Source organism: Chamaea fasciata, unplaced genomic scaffold (assembly GCF_029207755.1).
Source record: "Chamaea fasciata isolate MVZ Bird 193981 ecotype frontalis unplaced genomic scaffold, bChaFas1.0.hap1 SCAF_9, whole genome shotgun sequence".
NCBI lineage: Eukaryota > Metazoa > Chordata > Aves > Passeriformes > Sylviidae > Chamaea > Chamaea fasciata.
Genome location: NW_027094094.1, coordinates 31,371,916 through 31,391,320, shown reverse-complemented (window position 1 = coordinate 31,391,320; position 19,405 = coordinate 31,371,916). Strand labels below are relative to the sequence as shown.

At 43.1% G+C, this 19,405-nt stretch overlaps 1 protein-coding gene across 5 annotated transcripts in view; it reads right to left on the bottom strand.

The window, feature by feature from the left end:
- The window catches only part of PCDH15 (protocadherin related 15), a 300,245-nt gene that overhangs the window by 182,888 nt on the left and 97,952 nt on the right, over window positions 1–19,405 (bottom strand). For 4 of the 5 annotated variants that reach the window (XM_066191711.1, XM_066191709.1, XM_066191706.1 and 1 more), the window contains exons 7-9: window positions 13,557–13,676; window positions 12,019–12,129; window positions 9,152–9,322 (exon numbers count right to left, since the gene is read on the bottom strand). In XM_066191711.1, coding sequence (XP_066047808.1) covers window positions 9,152–9,322; window positions 12,019–12,129; window positions 13,557–13,676 — 402 coding nt within the window. Of the gene's footprint in view, window positions 1–8,302; window positions 8,350–9,151; window positions 9,323–12,018; window positions 12,130–13,556; window positions 13,677–19,405 lie in introns of those variants that run through there. The other variant, XM_066191710.1, reaches the window with a different exon arrangement.

Here is a 19,405-nt window from a genome sequence, read left to right as displayed (position 1 = left end):
TGGAATCTTTCTTAATTTCAGCTGTGTGGAACTAGACAAAACCTCCGAAAAAACCCAGAGAGTAACTCATTTGAAATCCAAAAATGAAAGAGAAATATTTAGATGAACAGGTCAGTATTTCACCCAGGCCCTTCACGCTCTTTGTCTCTTGGCTGACTCTCTTTACACTGAGATTTTATTACAATAATGTTGGTGGTTCTTTCTCTTACTCCCACATTTCATCTTCCTGCAGAGAATTCGGCATTTCCTCACCTGCAGGAACAAGCTAGGTCCAGAGTCTCACAGCAGAGGGAATTTCAGAAGGCTGAAACAGGAGGGGGATGTTTGGGGTCAGCAAAACCCCACTGGAGTTCCCACTCTCAGCTTGAAGAACATTTTCATTTTCTCTACTGATTTTCTTCTGTTTTGGGTACTCAATGAGCGCTTCTCCAGTCTAGGAGTGGGAATGTTATCTGGAACTACCTCGCTACTTAATTCCAGCTGTTTCCACCACTGTCCTCTCCTCAGTAAAATTTGCCACTCTATCAGAGAAAGAATTTTAGGGAGAGATTTAATGGCCAGAGCCAGCTACAAATTCTGCCTCACCATTATTAAATCAATTTTATTGCATTGGTTTAATGGTAACATTAGAAGTGGCACTTTTAGATTGAAGGTTATAGGGAAAAAATTGGGTTACCCAGCCAAATTTTGGATGTATTTGCTATAAATTTGTGCAGATGTAACGTGTGTGTACACACCTCCCCTGCAATGCTCACGTCCTTTGTCCTTAAGCTCATCCTCACATCTTTATAGGGTGAAATAGGGAAATTTTGTGTTTTATTAAATGCTTTTCTTTCCCAATCCTAGGACAAAAGGCAGAAATTATTTACCAAGCCCTGCCTCCCCAGTACTGCTATGCTGCTGAGGGTATTGATCCAGAGTCAAATGGAGATTAATCCCATTTTCTCCTCTCAGGAGAGGAAGTTCCACTCACCAGGAATTTCCTTGTTCTCCACAGGAAAGACCTCTAGGATTCGAGGGATGTTTTCCCCAGAACCATTATCAAAAGCATGGAGCAGAGGCAAACATGACTGTCCTGGGAATGGGGATTTTCCTTTCATTTCATTTCATTTCCAAGGGTGATTTCATTTTAACGTTCGCTTGCACATTTTCATCAATTAAGGTTTTGCAGATCACATTTGATTAACTGAGGAAATTAATCTGCACCCTCTGCATTGTGACAACAAGCTGAAAAGGGAAATAATCCCTCCTGACCCCTAATGATCAGCTACACTTTAATGGGAACACCCAGGCACTGAAATAATTCTCTCTGCAAGGCCCAGGGATGTGACAGAGATGAGAATTTTTCTGGAGTGAAGTTGGCTAATAAAGCATCGCTGCAAGAATATTTTGTTTAAATGTCAACATTTAAAGCCTTCCAATGCTTCAAAATGACATTTAAGAATCAAATAAATTGCTACATATGTTTCCTTTGTGACAACGGCTCCACTTGGTGCTGTAACAAACACGAATCTATGGAACAGGAAACAGAACTGAATCTTACAGGAGCTCCTCAATCAACATTTGGGTGTTTTGGCATTTCATTAATTGGTCAATTGGATTTTTAGTCTCAGTTTTGCTGCACAAAAAGGTGGTTTGTGCTCCTCAACCTGCCCTTGCTGCCCCCACCAAACCCCTGGAGATCCCTTCTCCAGCCTTGGATAGACTGGACTGCTGTGGCTGTGACCAAAATTTGAATCAAAGCAGCTCCTCTTCCTGCCTGAAAGGAAATTCATTCTAATTTCAGAACCACTGCTACTTTTTTCTTCTCAGCTCCTGGCAAGGCTAGAAGAACTGAGCATTTTCTCACCTGCAAGTTCCTAACCATGATGAGAAATAACAGGCAATTGATGAAACATTCCCAGATTTGAAAACAAAACGACATATTATGACATCAGTCATTTTTAACCAGGTTTTTCCTGCCTCGATAATGAATCAGATTTGAGATATAACTTAATAGCTTGACTAAATAACTAGAAAATGCCCCTGTTTTCAGCAGGGGCCAAATTTCCAGCCCAGCCTGAGTCTCTGGAGAGCTCCCAGAGCTGCTGCTCCTCCTGTGCCACCCAGGGAGCCCCGTGGCTGCTGCATCCCACAGGCCACCCCACAACCCAGCCCCAGCAATATCCAAAATACGCTTCTCTCTCAACCTAAAAACAACTTCAAAGATGATCTGCACAGACATTTTTCTTTTCCTGTTTCATTTTTTTGTACCAAAATCTTCTCACTTTTCAGGCAAGCTTGATCCTTTTTCCCTTAAAACCTCCACTTTTGAGGATAAGAACTACTATATATATAAATATATATTTAACTTTTTTACCCACAGACAGCAACTCAACTTCTGAACCACAACTGGGTTAAAATCCCCTGAAGCAGAGTGCCTTTCGGACTTTATTCCCTTATTTGCAGCCTTGCTGTTATTTTCTCAACCACAGTGCTGTTTGAAACACCTAGCTCTTAGGACAATCATTACATTTTGGAAGTTTAAATGATGGTTTTGTTTGGTTTTGAAGGGCAAACCAGGCAAGTGAACCTCTCCTCTATCTGAAAAACATCTATATTTAAAGTCACAGGTTAATCTTAGATTAACAGGGACTGTCCTGCCTGATCAATACATCAGCCAAGGAAAGTTTGCCTGGCTGCTGAGGGAGATTATTCTCAGGTTTATGTATTCACATATTAAAGTTCCTGACAATTTTACTGACAATTCTTTTTAATTAGCCATCCTGGTATCCTCCCAAATACATAAAATTTAATTATCTGTAACATCACATCTTTGTGATTTTAACCTTTTCATGCTTTGCTACTTTTCAGTCACATTTTCCTTAAAAAAAAAAAAAAAAAAGGATTCTACTTATCAAGGGATGGCATGTGGGAGACAGACAATCCTGAAAAGGGGAAGGACAGGGAAAATCACATCAGCAGACTTAAAACCCCTTTTATAGCTCCTTATCAGGTACTAGCAGATAATCAATAGCTTATCAAAGCTGTCCATTTTGACTTTGCTGAGTTATTCATTCAAAATCACTAGATCAAGTTAAAAGCCACCCCAATACTGTGAACTTTATCCATTGCCTTGAACCTCACATCAATCTGGTGACCTCTGCAGGGCTGCAATTAGAGTGAAAAGAGGAGGGAAAACGCAAATGAAAAGTTTGCCTGGAATAAACAGGGTGGCTGCAGCCACGAGAGGATTTTATCATTGTTTTTGCCTTGCTTTCCCACTTCAACAGCACTTCATGATTGCCTATCTGTTCATCTTGCATCTCTGCTGAAATTTAATTAGAAAAATTGCTATCTGCCTCCAACGGCAAATAACTTGGCCACAACTCTGCCTTCTTCCATAAAAAGAACCCTGACAACTGCAGAGGTGTTGTCAGGGTCAATCTGCATTTCCCCTCCACTCATCTGAGCCACAGCATTTACCTAAATTGCTACTGAAAAGCTAATCCCTGGAAAAACGGGACAATTTGCTCATCTTTCAGTGCTAGAGGGACTGTTCAGAGCCTCAGTCATGAAGTTCTTTTCTAATTCACTTAAGAACAAGAATGTAGAGATACAGACAGTTTTTAAATCATTTCTCTGGTTATTTCCTGAAGTGACATCAATGCCCTGTCCACCAAATAAGTTTTGGAATTAAAGTACCCAGGAACTCCCATTTATCTCAGCCCAGCACTAAGTACCTTGCACTGAAGATTTCAGTCTAATTAAGAGCAGGGCTGGATGCTCCCTATTCAAAATATAAAGTCACTTTTTTTTCTTGCCCAAAATGATTTACAGGAAGAGAAACAATTCTCCTAATGATGAAAACTCTGTTTTCTCTGGAAGGCAGACTTTGAACATTTACTGTTGCCAGCAGACACAACTGTAGTCAATCAAGGGCTAATTCCAGCAGGAAGTGTAAACACCATGCCCTCGAAGAGCATTTAGCAGCAGTCCCAAAAACTGGACAGAGCCTATTCAGCTGGGAAGGGAATAATTAGAAACAAATTAAATCTCAAATAATTTCCTGAGGCTTGATGCCACTGGATCCCAAACTCAGCTAGTAAGTCTCGAGAGGCCAAAGGCTGGCAAAGCTCTTTTACCATGTTTGAATTAAAAAAGCCAAATCTTAGTAAAAATAAGGCAAAGATACAAAAGGCAGATTGAGACTGAGCTGCTCCAGAGACCAACAACTCCCTAAATCAACCATGAACATTTGCAGTTTTAAATGTCCCATATCTAAAAAACAAACACACACAAAAAACAAACAAACAAAAATATGGCAACTGAAGTTGATTGTTTCATGCAGTTTGATTGTTATTGGAGGTGATTCCCTCCATGTGAATTGTCTTTAAGCAGTCAGGTTTAAAAGTTGGCAAGAAAATAACCCCAATTATTAGCGGGATTTTGCCACTCACACAGGTAAGAGAGGCATTCCTCATCTGCTGAAATCTTTTATTAAAGTGGACTTAACTACACATATCCACTTCAGCTCAGCCTAACAGGCCAAAATCCGAAGGCTGTGTCTTTCAGTGCCCCAAAAATTTTCCTTGGCAGCTGTGTGGGAGCTCCAGGTGAGCCAGCTAATCTCTCCCACTTCAGGGGTGGTTACTTGGTGTTCGTTCCATGGTAGATCCCTGGATCAAATGTCTTTTGTACTGGTACTTCCCACAGCAAAATAAAGTAATTAATTACTTAATTGACTTAATGACCACTGGAGGAAATCCAGAACATTTTAATGAACTTTTCTCTTTGATTATTATAACCAAGACGGAGAGATGCTGTTTCCAGATTTTTTCACTTGTGTTGCTGCTGCTGCAAGTTTTATATTAATGTGTCTCTGGGAGAAAATTCCAGGTGGTTTTGTGTTTGGGAGGAATTGGGATTTGCAGGGCCAGAGGAAGGAACTGCAAGGGAGTTCAGCTGGAAGGAACTATTAGGTGCTTGTAATCCTTAAGCCCAGAGGTACCCAAAACCAGAATTAATCACAGAATTAACTAGGTTGGAGAAGACCATTGAGATCACCAAGTCTAAAACCAGCACATCCTGTACAGTGCTAATTAATTACCAATAGTGAGCATAAAATTGATTTGTCCAGGCCTGATTAACCCTTGATACTCTGGAAATGTCCTGTGCTCCCAACCCCAGCTCACTCAGCGGGATTACAACACCCCTTCAGAAAAATGCAGATTTCTCCCCCTGACTCCAAACTGATGGAACTGAGGAGGTCCTTCTCACTCATAAAGACTTGAAGGCCTTCCAGGGGCACCTCCTGCTCTCCAGTGTCTTTTTTCATCCCTCTTGACACTTCACTGTTGTTTGAGAATGTTTTATTTATTATTTTTTTAGCTTTCCACCTCTCTGTGCTCTGCTCAGACTCAGCTCCATGAGGGCACCTGAGCCCACAGACCCTGTGGGGTCCCTGCTGACACAATTTCTGAGGATTCTGGGGATAATCAGAAAAAAAACTGAACCCTTTCCATGCAGTGGGATCCATCGGAGGTGTAAGAACAAGGAACTTGTAGAAGAGTGCGGTCAAATCTGGATTTAATACAAAATTCTGGGTGCCAAGGGATGTCTTGTGTCCATCTGGGCTCATAATTACCCCATGGAACCCCATAATAAATCCTACAGTTGCAAATCTAGTCCAGCAATTAATTAAATAAACCTAATCTATATTTTGCTGCTTAACAGGCTTTTCTTCTTTGCATGATGATGGAAAATACCGAGTGTAGAAGTGGAGGAAACCTTCACAATGTGAGTGTGGCAGGAATGGACTGAAGGGGGGGGAAAAAGGAGGAGAAATTATCTTGCCCATGTTATGAGATATTCATGAGGTTGTACTTTTTACTCCACGTGATGACTTGCACATCCTGATAATAAATGCTAATTTATTCAAGTCTTCCTGATACAAGAGGGGGAAAAAATTAATTACCAGAGCTGATCAGACACAGAAACACTAAAATATAATATAAAGCAATGTAACAACAACAACAAAAATCCCCAAATCTAATCAACAATCAACACAGGCTCTCTTGGAAATTGAAATTCAGATAATAGCAAGTAATTAATTCCCAACTTTTTACCTCAGTAAATTCATGGATAGATTCCAACTATTCTGGACAAAAATATTACTCTTACCAGTGACATTAAATGCTTTATTTTAGGGGTCAGCTGAGTGGACATCTTGCCCAGTAAAGCAGGACTTCTCTTTCCAGCTACCACCTCTGAATAATTCATACTTCAACTTTGTTCCTCATTCATTAATATTCCATCTTATCATCATTGAAAAATTAAAAAGCAAATTAAAAATAATTTTAAAAAAAGATGGTGTTAAACTAAAAATAGTCCTTTAGCCTAGGGAGTAGGGTAATGGTAGCTATGGAGTAGCTTCGTAAAGTACAAATCTAATACATTAAAATGTAAAGGATAAACGTAATATAAATGTTTCCTGGGTGAATCCAGGCACCATCCATATCTTCTAAAGCAATTCTTGCTTATAAGCCAAGTAAATATTTGAGGTTCAAGGTACAACTTCTTCCACTTAGATTTATCAAAAGTGCTGCAAAGAGACAAACAGCAAAGAGTTCACGGTTCATCAACAGAACCCAGGTCTCATTTCATAGATCAGGGGCAGTTTGACACAAGGAAAGCTAAAAAACAAACAAAAGCAGTTGCTCCTGAGCTCAGGAAGTTTAAATAAATGAGTTGTGCAGCACAGTACCTAAATCCCAGGTCAGATTTTTCCTGGCCCAGCCCCTCTGCTGGCAGACACTGCTTTGCCTTCCAGTAGGGAATGTGCCCGGCCAAGGGCAGGAGCAGAGCCAGAGCTGGAACCCTCTGACTGAGTGGCAGCACCACAAAAATTGTATGGTAAACAAAATTCTGTGTTATACCTTCAGATAATCAGTTTAAACACCAGTTATTTATAATTCCTGCCACTTCTGCTCCCACACTGGGAATTACAACAGATCTATGCAGGTGAAATGGGGTCACAGTCCCTCATCTTGGATAGTCTGGGTGCTCACCCTGAGGAGCCCCCACACAATCAGATGGACAGGGAGCTGCCCCTTTCCCTAAAGCACCACCAAGCCCAAAGCAAATTAAAGTAGAATTTTAAGTCAAAGCAGTTCTTTGCTGGGGAGCTGGTGTTGTTTAGCCTGGAGAAAAGGAGACTCAGGGGTGACCTTATCACTCTCTACAACTCCCTGAAAGGTGGCTGTGCTCAGGTGGGGGTTGGTCTCTTTCTGCAGGCAACAACTGACAGAACGAGAGGACACAGCCTTGAGCCGCACCAAGGGAAATATAGGATGGATATTATGAAAAAGTTCTTTACAGAAAGGGTGATAAAGTACTGGAACGGTCTGCTAGAGGAGGTGGTGGAGTCACCATCCCTGGATGTGTTTAAAAAAAGACTGGATGTGACACTCAGTGCTATGGTTTAGTTGAGGTGTTAGGGCTAGGTTGGACTTGATGATCTTGGAGGTCCTTTCTAACTTTGTGATTCACTAAGTCCCAAACGCAACACAGCTACAAAAAGGGTTTTTTAAGTACATCAAGGTGTAGAAGTGTGCGTGGGGAAGATGTGGAAATCAATACTCCAAGGTTAAATACAGATCATCTCTCCCTTCCCTTGACCCATCCCAAGGATAATTGCAGCAGGAGTCCTGAGGCCACACCAAGCAAGACACCAAAATGCGTGGGATGGGAAAAGAGTGCGAGGCACAGGACAGGAAGGGAGATAAGGCAGGGAAGAGCAGGAATCTCCACACTTCCAACCTCAAACTGCCCTTGGTTGGAGGCAGCAGGACACAGAGTGTGCTGTGACAAGCAACCAAAGTTAAAAACTTTAATGTCAAACCTTAACATTATTTTAATACCACCTTAATGTCAGAGTTAATCAGGTGGGACAATACCTGGTGAGTCGATTGATTCTGCCTTTTTATATTCTTAAATATATGAATCAAAGGTCACATATCGATATTAATTCAGCAATCCCTCTTTCTGCTCTACCCACCAGTGTTGCAGCAGCTCTCTTGTTAGAGGGTAGAAATGACCTGAGACACAGACTTCTTGTTCATCAGAGCATGAAAAGGATCCTGCTTTATCCCTCTTTACAGCTCAGCCATCCTGACTCCAGCTATTCCAGCTCTTCATCCTGACTCTGCCTACAGCAAGTTCCTACTATAGGCTTCCTTTGCAGCCTCTGACTGCTGGTTATTTCCTGCTAAACTATGACTGCATGTGTTTGTTTGCAGACTGACTGCAGACCCAGACTGACCTTACAGCGGCAATTCTCTCCTCAGGAGACTTCTTCATGAACCTGCTACTTCATGATACCCTCTCACCAGCTAATCCACTCCCTTTTATCACCCTTATCTTTATTGGATACAGCTGTGACTCATCAGGGGTGAGGCTGTATTGTAATTAACACAGCTGTTACTTATCAGGGGCAAGGTCACCCGTCTTCCCTTCTCCCACACACCAGAGGTGCGGATCTCCAAGAGCTCTGCTGTAAGGAATGGCAACTGGCACCAAGTTGCAACAAGAAAATGATGAAGTTCTCACCTCATTTTTGGATTCATGTATGCATGGAGTGTGAAATGAGCCTCACACCCACCGTTATCCTGCCTCCATGGATGTATTAACTGACAGACTTGGCACAAGGACCTACACGGGATAAACCCCATCGCTCTTCCGTGTCTCCTGATAAAAACCTGGTAACAGCAATGAAAATCCTTTCTGGGGTCAGTGACAAATGCTTCCTCTTCCCAAAAATCTTTCTCCTATGGTTCATAACAACCCTCAACGGAATAATGTCAAGTGCCCTCCCAAAAGTGCTTCTTGGGGATATTTTGAAAGCGAAACACAGACAGATCAGGAAAAGCAATTCCAAAATTTACTAAATTTCTGCAAGACTGAACTCTTGCAGCCAACGGGCAGTTTGGCACTGGATACAAGTAGGAATTTCACCAACATTCCCACATCCATCTTAACCTTGGTTTCCTCTTGCTTGGCACACAAAACATGGCATCAAGCACCAGTGATCTTGTAGCTACAGCTCCCAGCTCTGCCCACAGGAAAAGATGAGGGGCAGAGACAAAACCTGGAAAAATCCCAGAGGACTTACAGGATCTGTCAGCTCTGGCAGGCTGGCTTGGTAGGTGAGAGGTCTGCAGTCCCGGGTGTTGTTCACCAGCACACAGGGAAGGAACATTGGTCCCAAATCGTCCCCATCGAGCACATCCACGGTCAGGGTGGTCGTGCTTGTCCTCCTTTCATTCAGGTTTTGGGCTCGGTCCTGTGGAGCAAACCAGGTCCATCTGATGAGACTTCCTGAATTCAGAATCTCCTGAAAAAGATCTCCTAAAAATCTCCTAAAAAGAACCATCTAAAAAGGTGTAGACAAGGCTAAGGGTAAAACATGTAAGTGTCAGAATTATTCGTGTACGAGGAGTAATTACAGGAACTTCAGGCTCAGAGCTGCAGCCTGAAAGGCTCACAAGTAAAATGAAGAGAAAAAGTGAAGAAATACTGCAAGACATCTGTCATTCAGAAATAATACAGCTTGGGAAAACTATAGGACTAAAACTATGATAATGCAGCATGTTTGTAGAAGAGAGAAAGGCCCTGTGCCTTATTTATAATCAGAAATTGTTGTGGTTATACCCAAAGTACACATTAGAAACAGTTCAAGTCTTCTTTCTTCATTTAATGAAGAAACATCATGACGAGCTAGTATTTTGTTTAAAATACTCAAAAAATATTCCCATTTTCACAGAGGAACTGCAGCGTGAGCTTTCCTTTGCAGAGCTAGAATTATGGGGCAGGGAATATGTGCCATGAATTACATCTTGCCCTCCTATCCTAATGAAACACTGAAAGAAAAAAAAAAACCCAATTTTTAAATTTATTTTTTAATTTATGCTGTTTAATAATATCATCTATGGAAGATGAAGAGGCCATTGCTCTAAATTGGATTGGATACAAATTTTTTTTCTTATTTTGCAGTCCCCTCAGTTCTTGCACCAGCACCACATTTAGAGTAAATATGGGAACTTCTGCATTTATCTTTCTTCATGGTCAATGATGAAAAACAATTCCAGCTACAAGGAGCAGCTTTCATCATCAACTAAACCATTTCTCCATTCCTCCAGTAAGTGCCTCTGAGTAATTCTGGATCAAAGCAGATAGAGAGTAATTAATTTCCAGCAGTATCTTCAGGATGCAAGGAAAACAAAGCACTGATAGTGTAATAAGAGGAGTGTGATTGCATAGTACACGCCAGAGAGAATTCAATGCAGCCTGTGGGGTTATAGAATCCCAGAATGGTTTGGTTTGGGAGGGACATTAAAGTTCATCCAGTGCCACTCCCGCCATGGGCAGGGACACCTCCCACTGTCCCAGGCTGCTCCAAGCCCCAGTGTCCAACCTGGCCATGGACACTCCAGGAATGGGCTGTGCTGGATGGTTTTTCCCAGCAAGGGGAGCTGGATGGGCAGCAGGAAGAGCCTTGGCAGCAGGGCAGGGAGGGATGGATGGTGGCCCCGTGGGCAGCCCTGGAGGCACCTCTGGAGTGCCGTGTCCAGCTCTGGATCCTCAGCACAGCAGGGCCAGGGAGCTCCTGGAGCGGGGCCAGCGGAGGCTGCGCAGCTGAGGAAGGGCCTGGAGCATGTGGGAAATGGCCAGGAAAGGCTGAGGGAGCCGGGGCTGTTCAGCCTGGAGAGGAGCCCCAGCTGAGAGGGGCCCTCAGCCCTGTCCTTTGGACACTTCCAGAGATCCAGGAGCAGCCACAGCTGCTCTGGGCACCCTGTGCCAGGGTCTCACCTCCCTCACAGGGAGCAATTCCTTCCCAATATCCCATCTAACTCTGCTTGCTGTCAGTTTGAAGGCATTCCCCCTTGTACTGTCACTCCATTCATCCAAAAAGTTTCTCTTTATCCTTCTTGGAGCTCCTTCAGGTCCTGGAAGGCCACAATTGGGTCACCCAAAATTTTTCTTCTCCAGGCTGAACAATCCCAGCTCTCCCAGCCTTTCCTCCCAGCAGAGCTGCTCCATCCCTGGGATCATCCTGGAGCCTCCCCTGGCCTCTCTCCAGCAGCTCCAGGTCCCTCCTGTGCTGAGCCCCAGGGCTGGGGCAGTCCTGCAGGTGGGGTCTCACCTGGGCACAGGGGCAGAGGGGCAAGGAGCACTTAGCACCCCTGGAGCCTGGCTTCTGCTGGCAGAATGCTGAACATGCCACGAAATAAGTAAGAAAAGAGATTGCAAAATGTATCTGCACTTGTGTATCAGAGAGATGACAGGAATGTGAAGGTGTGGATTCAGGATGTCCTGTTGCTTCAGAGCAAATATCATTTCCCACGAACGGAGATGTATCACAACAGCCGTGAACAACAGAAGAGAAGTTTTCATTTCAGTTGTTATCAGAAGGACAGAAAGGGAAAAAAAGCTTTCACAGCCCTCAAGGGCACCAAAAACCCACTCTGATGACAGATATCTGAGATACAGTTTATACATCACTTCTCGTCTCAGTTCGAGTTATCCACTGCCAACCACTCTGGAAAAACCTCTCCGTACACGTGCAGCATGACTTGAAGGAAAAATCACCTCCTTATAACAAAATGCATTTCCAACCTGAAGGATACAATGAAATTCTGTCCATTAAACTCATCTGAGTGAAAATTAACCTCGCCAGATTTGTTGGAAAATGCACATTTAGTGCCACACGGCTGCACTTTTCTGCATGGGCTGCGCTGCACGTTTGCAAGTTGTTCCTTGTGCCAAAAAGGTTGGCTTGTCACACACTGAGCAAGCTTTTTTAAGCAGTAATAATATGCCTGAGCTTTCAACAGCCTGGATAAATCTTAAATTAGATCTTCACCAGTAGAGGATTTATCAGAGCTGGTGTTTCAGCAAGGCTCTGCCTTTCCTTGGGAAGGAAACTAAACCCTCACCTAAATCAGGGGCATAAATGGCCTTCAAGAGATTTATACTCACGTTTGCTTGAACAATGACAAAATAACGAGTCTTTTCTTCATAATTTAGTCTTTCCCTCAGAACTACTGCTCCAGACAAAGTAAGAGGAATATCAAAGGTCCTGTTGGAATTCTGCAAACGAGAAAACAACATAATAAAACTGTACATGCCTCAGAGTTAAGATGTGTTGTAGCTGGGCCACAATGGGATGATGCCTTGGATGGTATTCCAAGGCTGCATCTTCTCTTCAGCTCAGAGATTATAAAGCTTTCTATGTTTTTTCCTCACCCAATTTCTTCCTGAAGAACCCCACAATAAGGGATCTGTACAGAACAGAATTCTCCTGGATTCTTTACCTATCCATTGCTACTTCCAACCACAGAAGTTGGACTAGTCTGCTTCTTTCCCCTTTGCCATCCTGAATTTGCAGTGGTGCGTTCAGAACAAATGCTGAAGTGGTAGAGATAAGAAATCCACATCATTGTACTTATTTGCTCTTTATTCTGCCTTTCATGAGGGCAATGAAGTGCTAAACAAGCTGAGAACATCAACATTTAGGTGCCAATTCATGCATATGTTCCTATCCAAGGAAATTCACATTTCAGGGTAAATGCAGATGTTAAATTGGGTGAAATTCCATTTGTTCCACGTATTTGCTTCCAGAGACTCAGGTGACAAAGTTGGGGCAACAACTGGCAGGAGGGCACAAATTTCTGACACCTGAGATCCAACTGTAATTTCATTATCAAATTAAAAAAACCCATCTTTCCATGCTTCAATATCCCAGTGTCGCAGATAGTTAATATTTAAGTATTTGGAACAGGCAACAGCAATACAAGATTCCAAACACAGCAGAGGCACACAGGAATGTTGTTTCTTTACATCATGTAACAAGGTCCTTTTCCTCTAAGAGCTTAAATAACTGCTGAAATTGCAGTTTGTTTTTCAGCAATTAAATGAGAATGAGCATTAAATTCCTCATGCTGCAGGTATCTGTGGTGGGCAGGAAAACAGGATTGGGAAGTGGGTCCCAGACTGATAAATAACTGGGGATAGTCTGAGTGTGGCACTCATCTTTTGGGATAAAACCTTCATCATTCTCACCCAGAGGGGAGAAATCAATTAGGAGATTTATACTGAGGCAAAACAGAAATCCTGGAATCCCAAAATGGTCTGGGTTGGAAGAGATCCTAAAGCCCATCCAGTCCCACTCCCTGCCATGGGCAGGGACACCTTCCACTATCCCAGGTTGTTCCAAGCCCTGTCCAGCCTAGCCTTGGACATTTCCAGGGATATGATAGACACAACTTCTCTAGGCATTACTGAAAGTGAAATAATCCAGCTCCTGACTGCTAGGCAATGAGAGGAAAGGTAAATTCATCTGTGGTTACAGGGCTCACAGACAGACAGGATACTCAACATGAAGGAAAACATTTCTTTATGTCCAATAGCAACCTCTTGTTCGTTTGCTATTTCATGTTATATAAATAAATAGAAATAGAAATAGAAATAATATAAATATAAATAAACATGGAGGAAAATAGCCTGAATGGCTGTACCTTGTCATTAGGATTGTACTGGATGACATATTCTATCTGGCCATTGGGGCCATCATCAATGTCAATAGCACCATTGTTTCCAGAAAATCCTGTGAAGATGGTTGTCCCAACTGGAGTTAGCTGCAAGAAGAAGCAAGAGATCCCCATTAAAACCTTACGGTTCTAAAGTTAATTTTAACCTTATTTTTCCCCCCTAGCTCTGGTTTATAACGCATCAAGACAGAACTTCCTCTTTTTACAAAAAAAAAAAGACAAAAATGAGAAAAACACTCTTTAAACCTGAAAGAACCCATGAAATAAATATAGATTAATCCAAATAAAACCTCATTTTTCAGACTCAGGAAGGAAAACAAGGATGAGCTGCAAATGTAAACAGAACTTATTTGACAGCATCTTCATAGCAACGTGAACAGAGCCAGATTAATATTGTTACATGCAAACACAAACACCCATAGAGCTTCGTGGCTTTGAACAAACACAGGAGTGATGCTGTTGCTCCAATATTGTGTTGGCAGCAATTGAATACCCATTAAATGATGTTTTGAAAATGAATCAATTTATAATTATCCTAGTGCAGATAAATAGCATGAAATCAAGGCCCATTGAGAGCAAAGACAGAAGATTTCTTGGGAGTCATCGTTTCTGAATTTTAATATTCAGGAAACTTTGCAAGTAATCAACCTGAAAGTGAAGAACAAATGAACAAACACTTGTGGATTCAGCACAACCCTTGCTCCCTGGTGCTCTCATCACCCCCAGATTTGGGGCCCTTAAATTCCCAGAGTCCCACTGGCCTCTCTTCTTTCCTCCAGATCTTACAAGAAGTTGCTGCATATATTTAAACCTAGAGGGTCTAGAAAGGTTTGGAATGTTGGAAAAAGAGCAGGGGGCAAAGGACACAGTCATTCCAGCATTTGGTGCAGATGTGGATTTTATTTCAGGTTCCTATTTTGTAGTGCTCACAATAAAGCAAAGACTTAACTCCCCATTTCCTCCTGCACTCATAGTTCCTGTTTTATTTATAAAGCTGCTAATTAAGGGTGTAATGGTTGGCAGAGTTCTCTGGGAAGCATTTTCAGAGCTGAGAATACTGAATCTTTGAAATAAAACCCACTAATTCGAAGCCTTTTTATGGTAAAACAAGTGGGGCTTAATTTATAATACCAGCATTATACACACTTACACCACAACTCTTTATGTTCATGTTTTGCTACTAACTTGGCTTATTTACTCCTGGAACAGGCAGCAGAAGTGTTGTCACACGTGGGTGTAGGAAGCTGACTGTGCCCTCATGGGTTGGGACATGTGGGGGAGAAGGGGACAGAAGACCAAAGTAACCTGAAAACCAGCTGGAAGAAGTTACAGGATGGTTTTCAGGGGGTTTTCCCACTCACTGGGGATGGGCTGCTCCTTGACACCCACTCAGGCACCCCCTTGCTGCCTCCTCAGGAGCTCAGGAGAGGAAAATCCAATGTTCTTGAGGGAAAAGAGGGAGCCCAGGCACCCACTGCTCTGTCTTGCACTGCCAGGCAGGACAGAGGCTGTGGGGAACATTGGTTTAACATCCTGCCAGCAAAAAATGCACTGGGATGGGGACAGAGGGGCACAAACCAGCACCGTCCCCTAGCCCAGCCCTCTATCCCAGGCTCAGTGCCTGTCCTTAACTCCCAGCTCCTCCTCACCGTTTTTTCCTCACTCCTCGCTGCCACATGGACATGTCCCCTCTCTTATCCCCCTTTTCCCCTCTCTTAACCCAGTTTTCCTGAGGCCCTATGGGGCTGGCTGAGGGCTGGGATGTGCCTGTGGATCCCTGACCCCAGGGCAGCTCCCACCTCTCCCCTCAGGCCTTGCCTGAGCACTGACACCCTGTAACTCAGAATAAGAGAGTTTAACCAGTTAATCCCTGTTTAAACAATGGTTCCACTAGTGGAAAAACCCAGGCACTGTGCTGGCTGGTCATGGGGTGGCATGTGATGGAAATCTCCCAGGTTTCTGCTGTCCAAACAGGACAAAGTCCTGGTGCTCACAGATGGATCCGAGAGGAGCAGCTCTGGAGACATCAGACATGTAGAATTCCATATTGGTTTGGGTTGGAAGAGACATTAAAGATCATCTAATCCCCATCCCTGCCATGGGCAGAGACACCTTCCACTATCCCAGACTGCTCCAAGCCCCAAAGTCCAACCTGGCCTTGGACACTTCCAGGGATCCAGGGGCAGCCACAGCTGCTCTGGGCACCCTGTGCCAGGGCCTGCCCACCCTGCCAGGGAACAATTCCTTCCCCATATCCCATCCATCCCTGCCCTCTGGCAGTGGGAAGCCATTCCCATGTCCTGTCCCTCCATCCCTTGTCCCCAGTCCCCCTCCAGCTCTCCTGGAGCCCCTTTAGTCCCTGGCAGGGGCTCTGAGCTCTCCCTGGAGCCTTCTCTTTTCCAGGGGAACACCCCCAGCTCTTGCAGCCTGGTTTCAGAGCAGAGGGGCTCCAGCCCCTCCATGGCCTCCTCTGGACTCATTCCAATAGACCCACATATTTTTGTTGAGGATCCCAGCACTGGACACTGTTTTGCAGATGGTGTCCCATATTTAAAAAAAAAAAAATATATAGTTAACATTATTAAATATTGTAAAATGCTGCCACATCCAAGCAGCCCAGGGGATGACAGACACCCTGGAACTGCTGGCACAGCTCCCACCAGCCCATTCTAACAGTGTGCAGATAAATAGTGGACAACATAAAAAGGCTCCAGCACCGTAAAGCACATTAGTAAGTGATAACAAAGGAGACAGTTGCAGAAATGACACATCAGTAAACACCAGAACTCCAATTCCATGCTCTAACAGTAAAGGTCAAAAGCTGAAGTCTTGCATTTGATGTATTACACCCAGAATAACTGACTGCAGATGTGCAGACCTTCAGGACACGCACGTTTCCATTTTATCAAAGTTTTCTTTGTTTTCTTTCATGCAACACAAATGATACTAGAAAAGAACACTGGGAAAAAATAAAAATCCTCTGCACTCCTTCATGACAGAGCTCCAGCAGCATCTGGACAATGCGCTCAGGGATGCACAGGGTGGGATTGTTGGGGTGTCTGGGCAGGGCCAGGAGTTGGATGGGATGATCCTGGTGGGTCCCTCCCAGCTCAGGATATTCCAGGATTCTGTGATTTCCAGCCTGCTCGAGATCACACGTTAGAGATTCCCATAGCCTTTAGAAAAATTCAGATGAGCTCTTAATACTTCAAATCCACTTCCAATCATGTGGGAGAGGCCCTCAGCACCCCAAGCCTCCTCAGCACTCCAAGCCTCACCAACATTTTATACAGACAAATCAGCATTGTGCTGATTTTTACTATGATATTTGCCATTAGCCAGCCATAATACATTTTTCTCACAATTATCTTCCTCATAATATTCACAATTAGTGAGCGATTTCTGAGAGAATGCTGTCACTTCCTTATTGGAACAACAAGGAGGAACTCAGCTCCCCTAATAAAATGAAACTTTAGCCTGAAGAAAAGGAGGCTCAGGGGGGACCTTGTGGCTCTGCACAACTCCTGACAGGAGGGGACAGCCAGGGGGGGTCGGGCTCTGCTCCCAGGGAACAGGGACAGGACAAGGGGAAACGGCCTCAGGCTGTGCCAGGCGAGGCTCAGCTTGGACAGCAGAAAAATTCCTTCACTGAAAGAGTGGAATTTTTTTTCTCCATAGGAACCTTTGCTACGTCCTAGGGAAAGGTCCTGAAATCGTGCCTCAAAGGGTTTAACCATGCAGAGAGTTTTACCTTATGCAAAACAAAACATTAGGGATTGCAAAGAACCAATTCCGGGAGTGTCAGCGACAGCCTGAGGATAATCATCTCTGTGGGAACTCAATCCAGTGGAAAAGAATCATGATGACATGAAACAAGGAAGATTCCAAAAAGAGTGCAATTAAACAAATAGAGAGGAGATGCACACAATAAATCTTCTTCTTCCACAGTCTACAGCTGTAACGCTTAAAAACTTCCTTCAGCGTGATTAATGGCTATTAGAAGTCAAGATGCAGACAGGAATGTTCAGCTCTTCCACAAAACCTCTGGAAAATAAATTTCCTTATTATTGCTTATTTACAAAGTTAAAAATGAATAATTTTTCAGAGTGGCCTCAAAGAGCAGAGCAAAGCCAGATTTACAGTTAATCATCCTGAGCTAACGCTCTTTTGATGATGTCTACCTGCAGAGATTAATTATTTCGATACCACAAGGAAAAAGACAGGAATAATTATGCCACAAGAAATGAAAATTCAGCACAAGTCCTAATTCTCAACAGCCCAAACCAGAAGTTTTGAGATGACTGAAGTTCAAGAAAGACTCTTATTTTGCAAAGGATTCCCATCCCTGCTAATTAAATTAAAAGAGAAAAAAATAAAACCCCAAACTAAATAAATGAACCAACTCAAAAATTTCAGCTTACAAGCAGCTCTAAGGATACATGCATTTAATAAAGACTGACTTCAACAGTGTTCTAGGGACTCCACCTCCACTTCCAAACAGTATCTGCTATTAGATGCTCTTGACTTTGTCCTGTAGGACTCAGGAAAGTGAAAAACTAAGAGCAAAGAAAGTGGCTTTTATAAAACCCAGACAATGCAGAATTGGAGCTGTATTTAGCTCCGATAAAAATGATCCAGATAAGTTGTGTTTAACACAAAACACAGACACCACCACTGGGCCTCAGCAGTGCAAAATTTTACTTCCTAATCCCTGTATTAGGCTCCGTAAATTTAAACCCCTTGTGGCAATGCCATAGATTTGCCCGTGGAACATCAACTGAGCTGCATAATTCTTCCGAAATTTAACTCAGCTGCAGAATTTTGGTTTAATACGGTAATAACTCAAATCTTCAAGGCACCAATGCGGTCAAATTTAGCCCCAGGCTAATGTCAGTGTCAGGAGTTTTTCCTAACTAAATAACAATGGGATATTTTCATATAAATAAAAATACATCATGCAAAAAAACAAGGGAATTACTCTGCAGAGGATTTCTCATTATCATAAAAATGGTGACATCAGCCTTCACTTGTTTTTACTTCCATGTGGAGATTCTGAATGCTTTGGAGAGCAGTTGGAGCTGGCTGAGATACTTGGACTTGTAAAAGCATCAAGAAGGGAAAAGGAAAACTGGCTCCAAAATGGTGGTGAAACAGAAAATCTGTTTTCAACTCAGACTTTTAAAAAATTGATATTATTTGTAATTTAATGTGGATTCCCACTGCTGCCATTCCCAGTTAAGCCACCTCAGCCAACAAACATTCCAGCCTCCATCAACACTGACAAGGACAAGCCCAGCTCCATGTGACAGGTCCATACTTTCAACAGAAGAATTAAAATCCTGATGAAAAAATATTCCTCAATAAACAGGTAATGAAGATTTTGATTCTTAGCTGCAAAAGCCATGCTTTCAAACCACTCACATGAATTTCTCTGCACGCTTTAATTTGGGATCACCTTTACCCAAGGGTCTTCCATAGGTACAAGTGTGGGAATGATGGAAAGAAACACTTAATTCACTAAGGATTGTTGGACAATAGGCAGAATATTCCACAGACACTCTTTACGTTTTGAGATGTGTCAGGGTTCTGAGGGTCCAGACGAAGATGTTTGAAGCAGTAGAGTGAGGAATTATGGCACAAGACAAAACACGCTGGAAAAAAAAGGCTGCAGAACACCTGGAGTAAGGAAGGAAAGGAGGGACCACCATATCCATGTCCATGAGCAACTGGAAAGAAAAAACTGGTCTGGAGCTGCTCCACACAGGATTTTACAGGGAAGCACCACTGCATTTTTCCCAATCCTTGTGCTTTTCCTT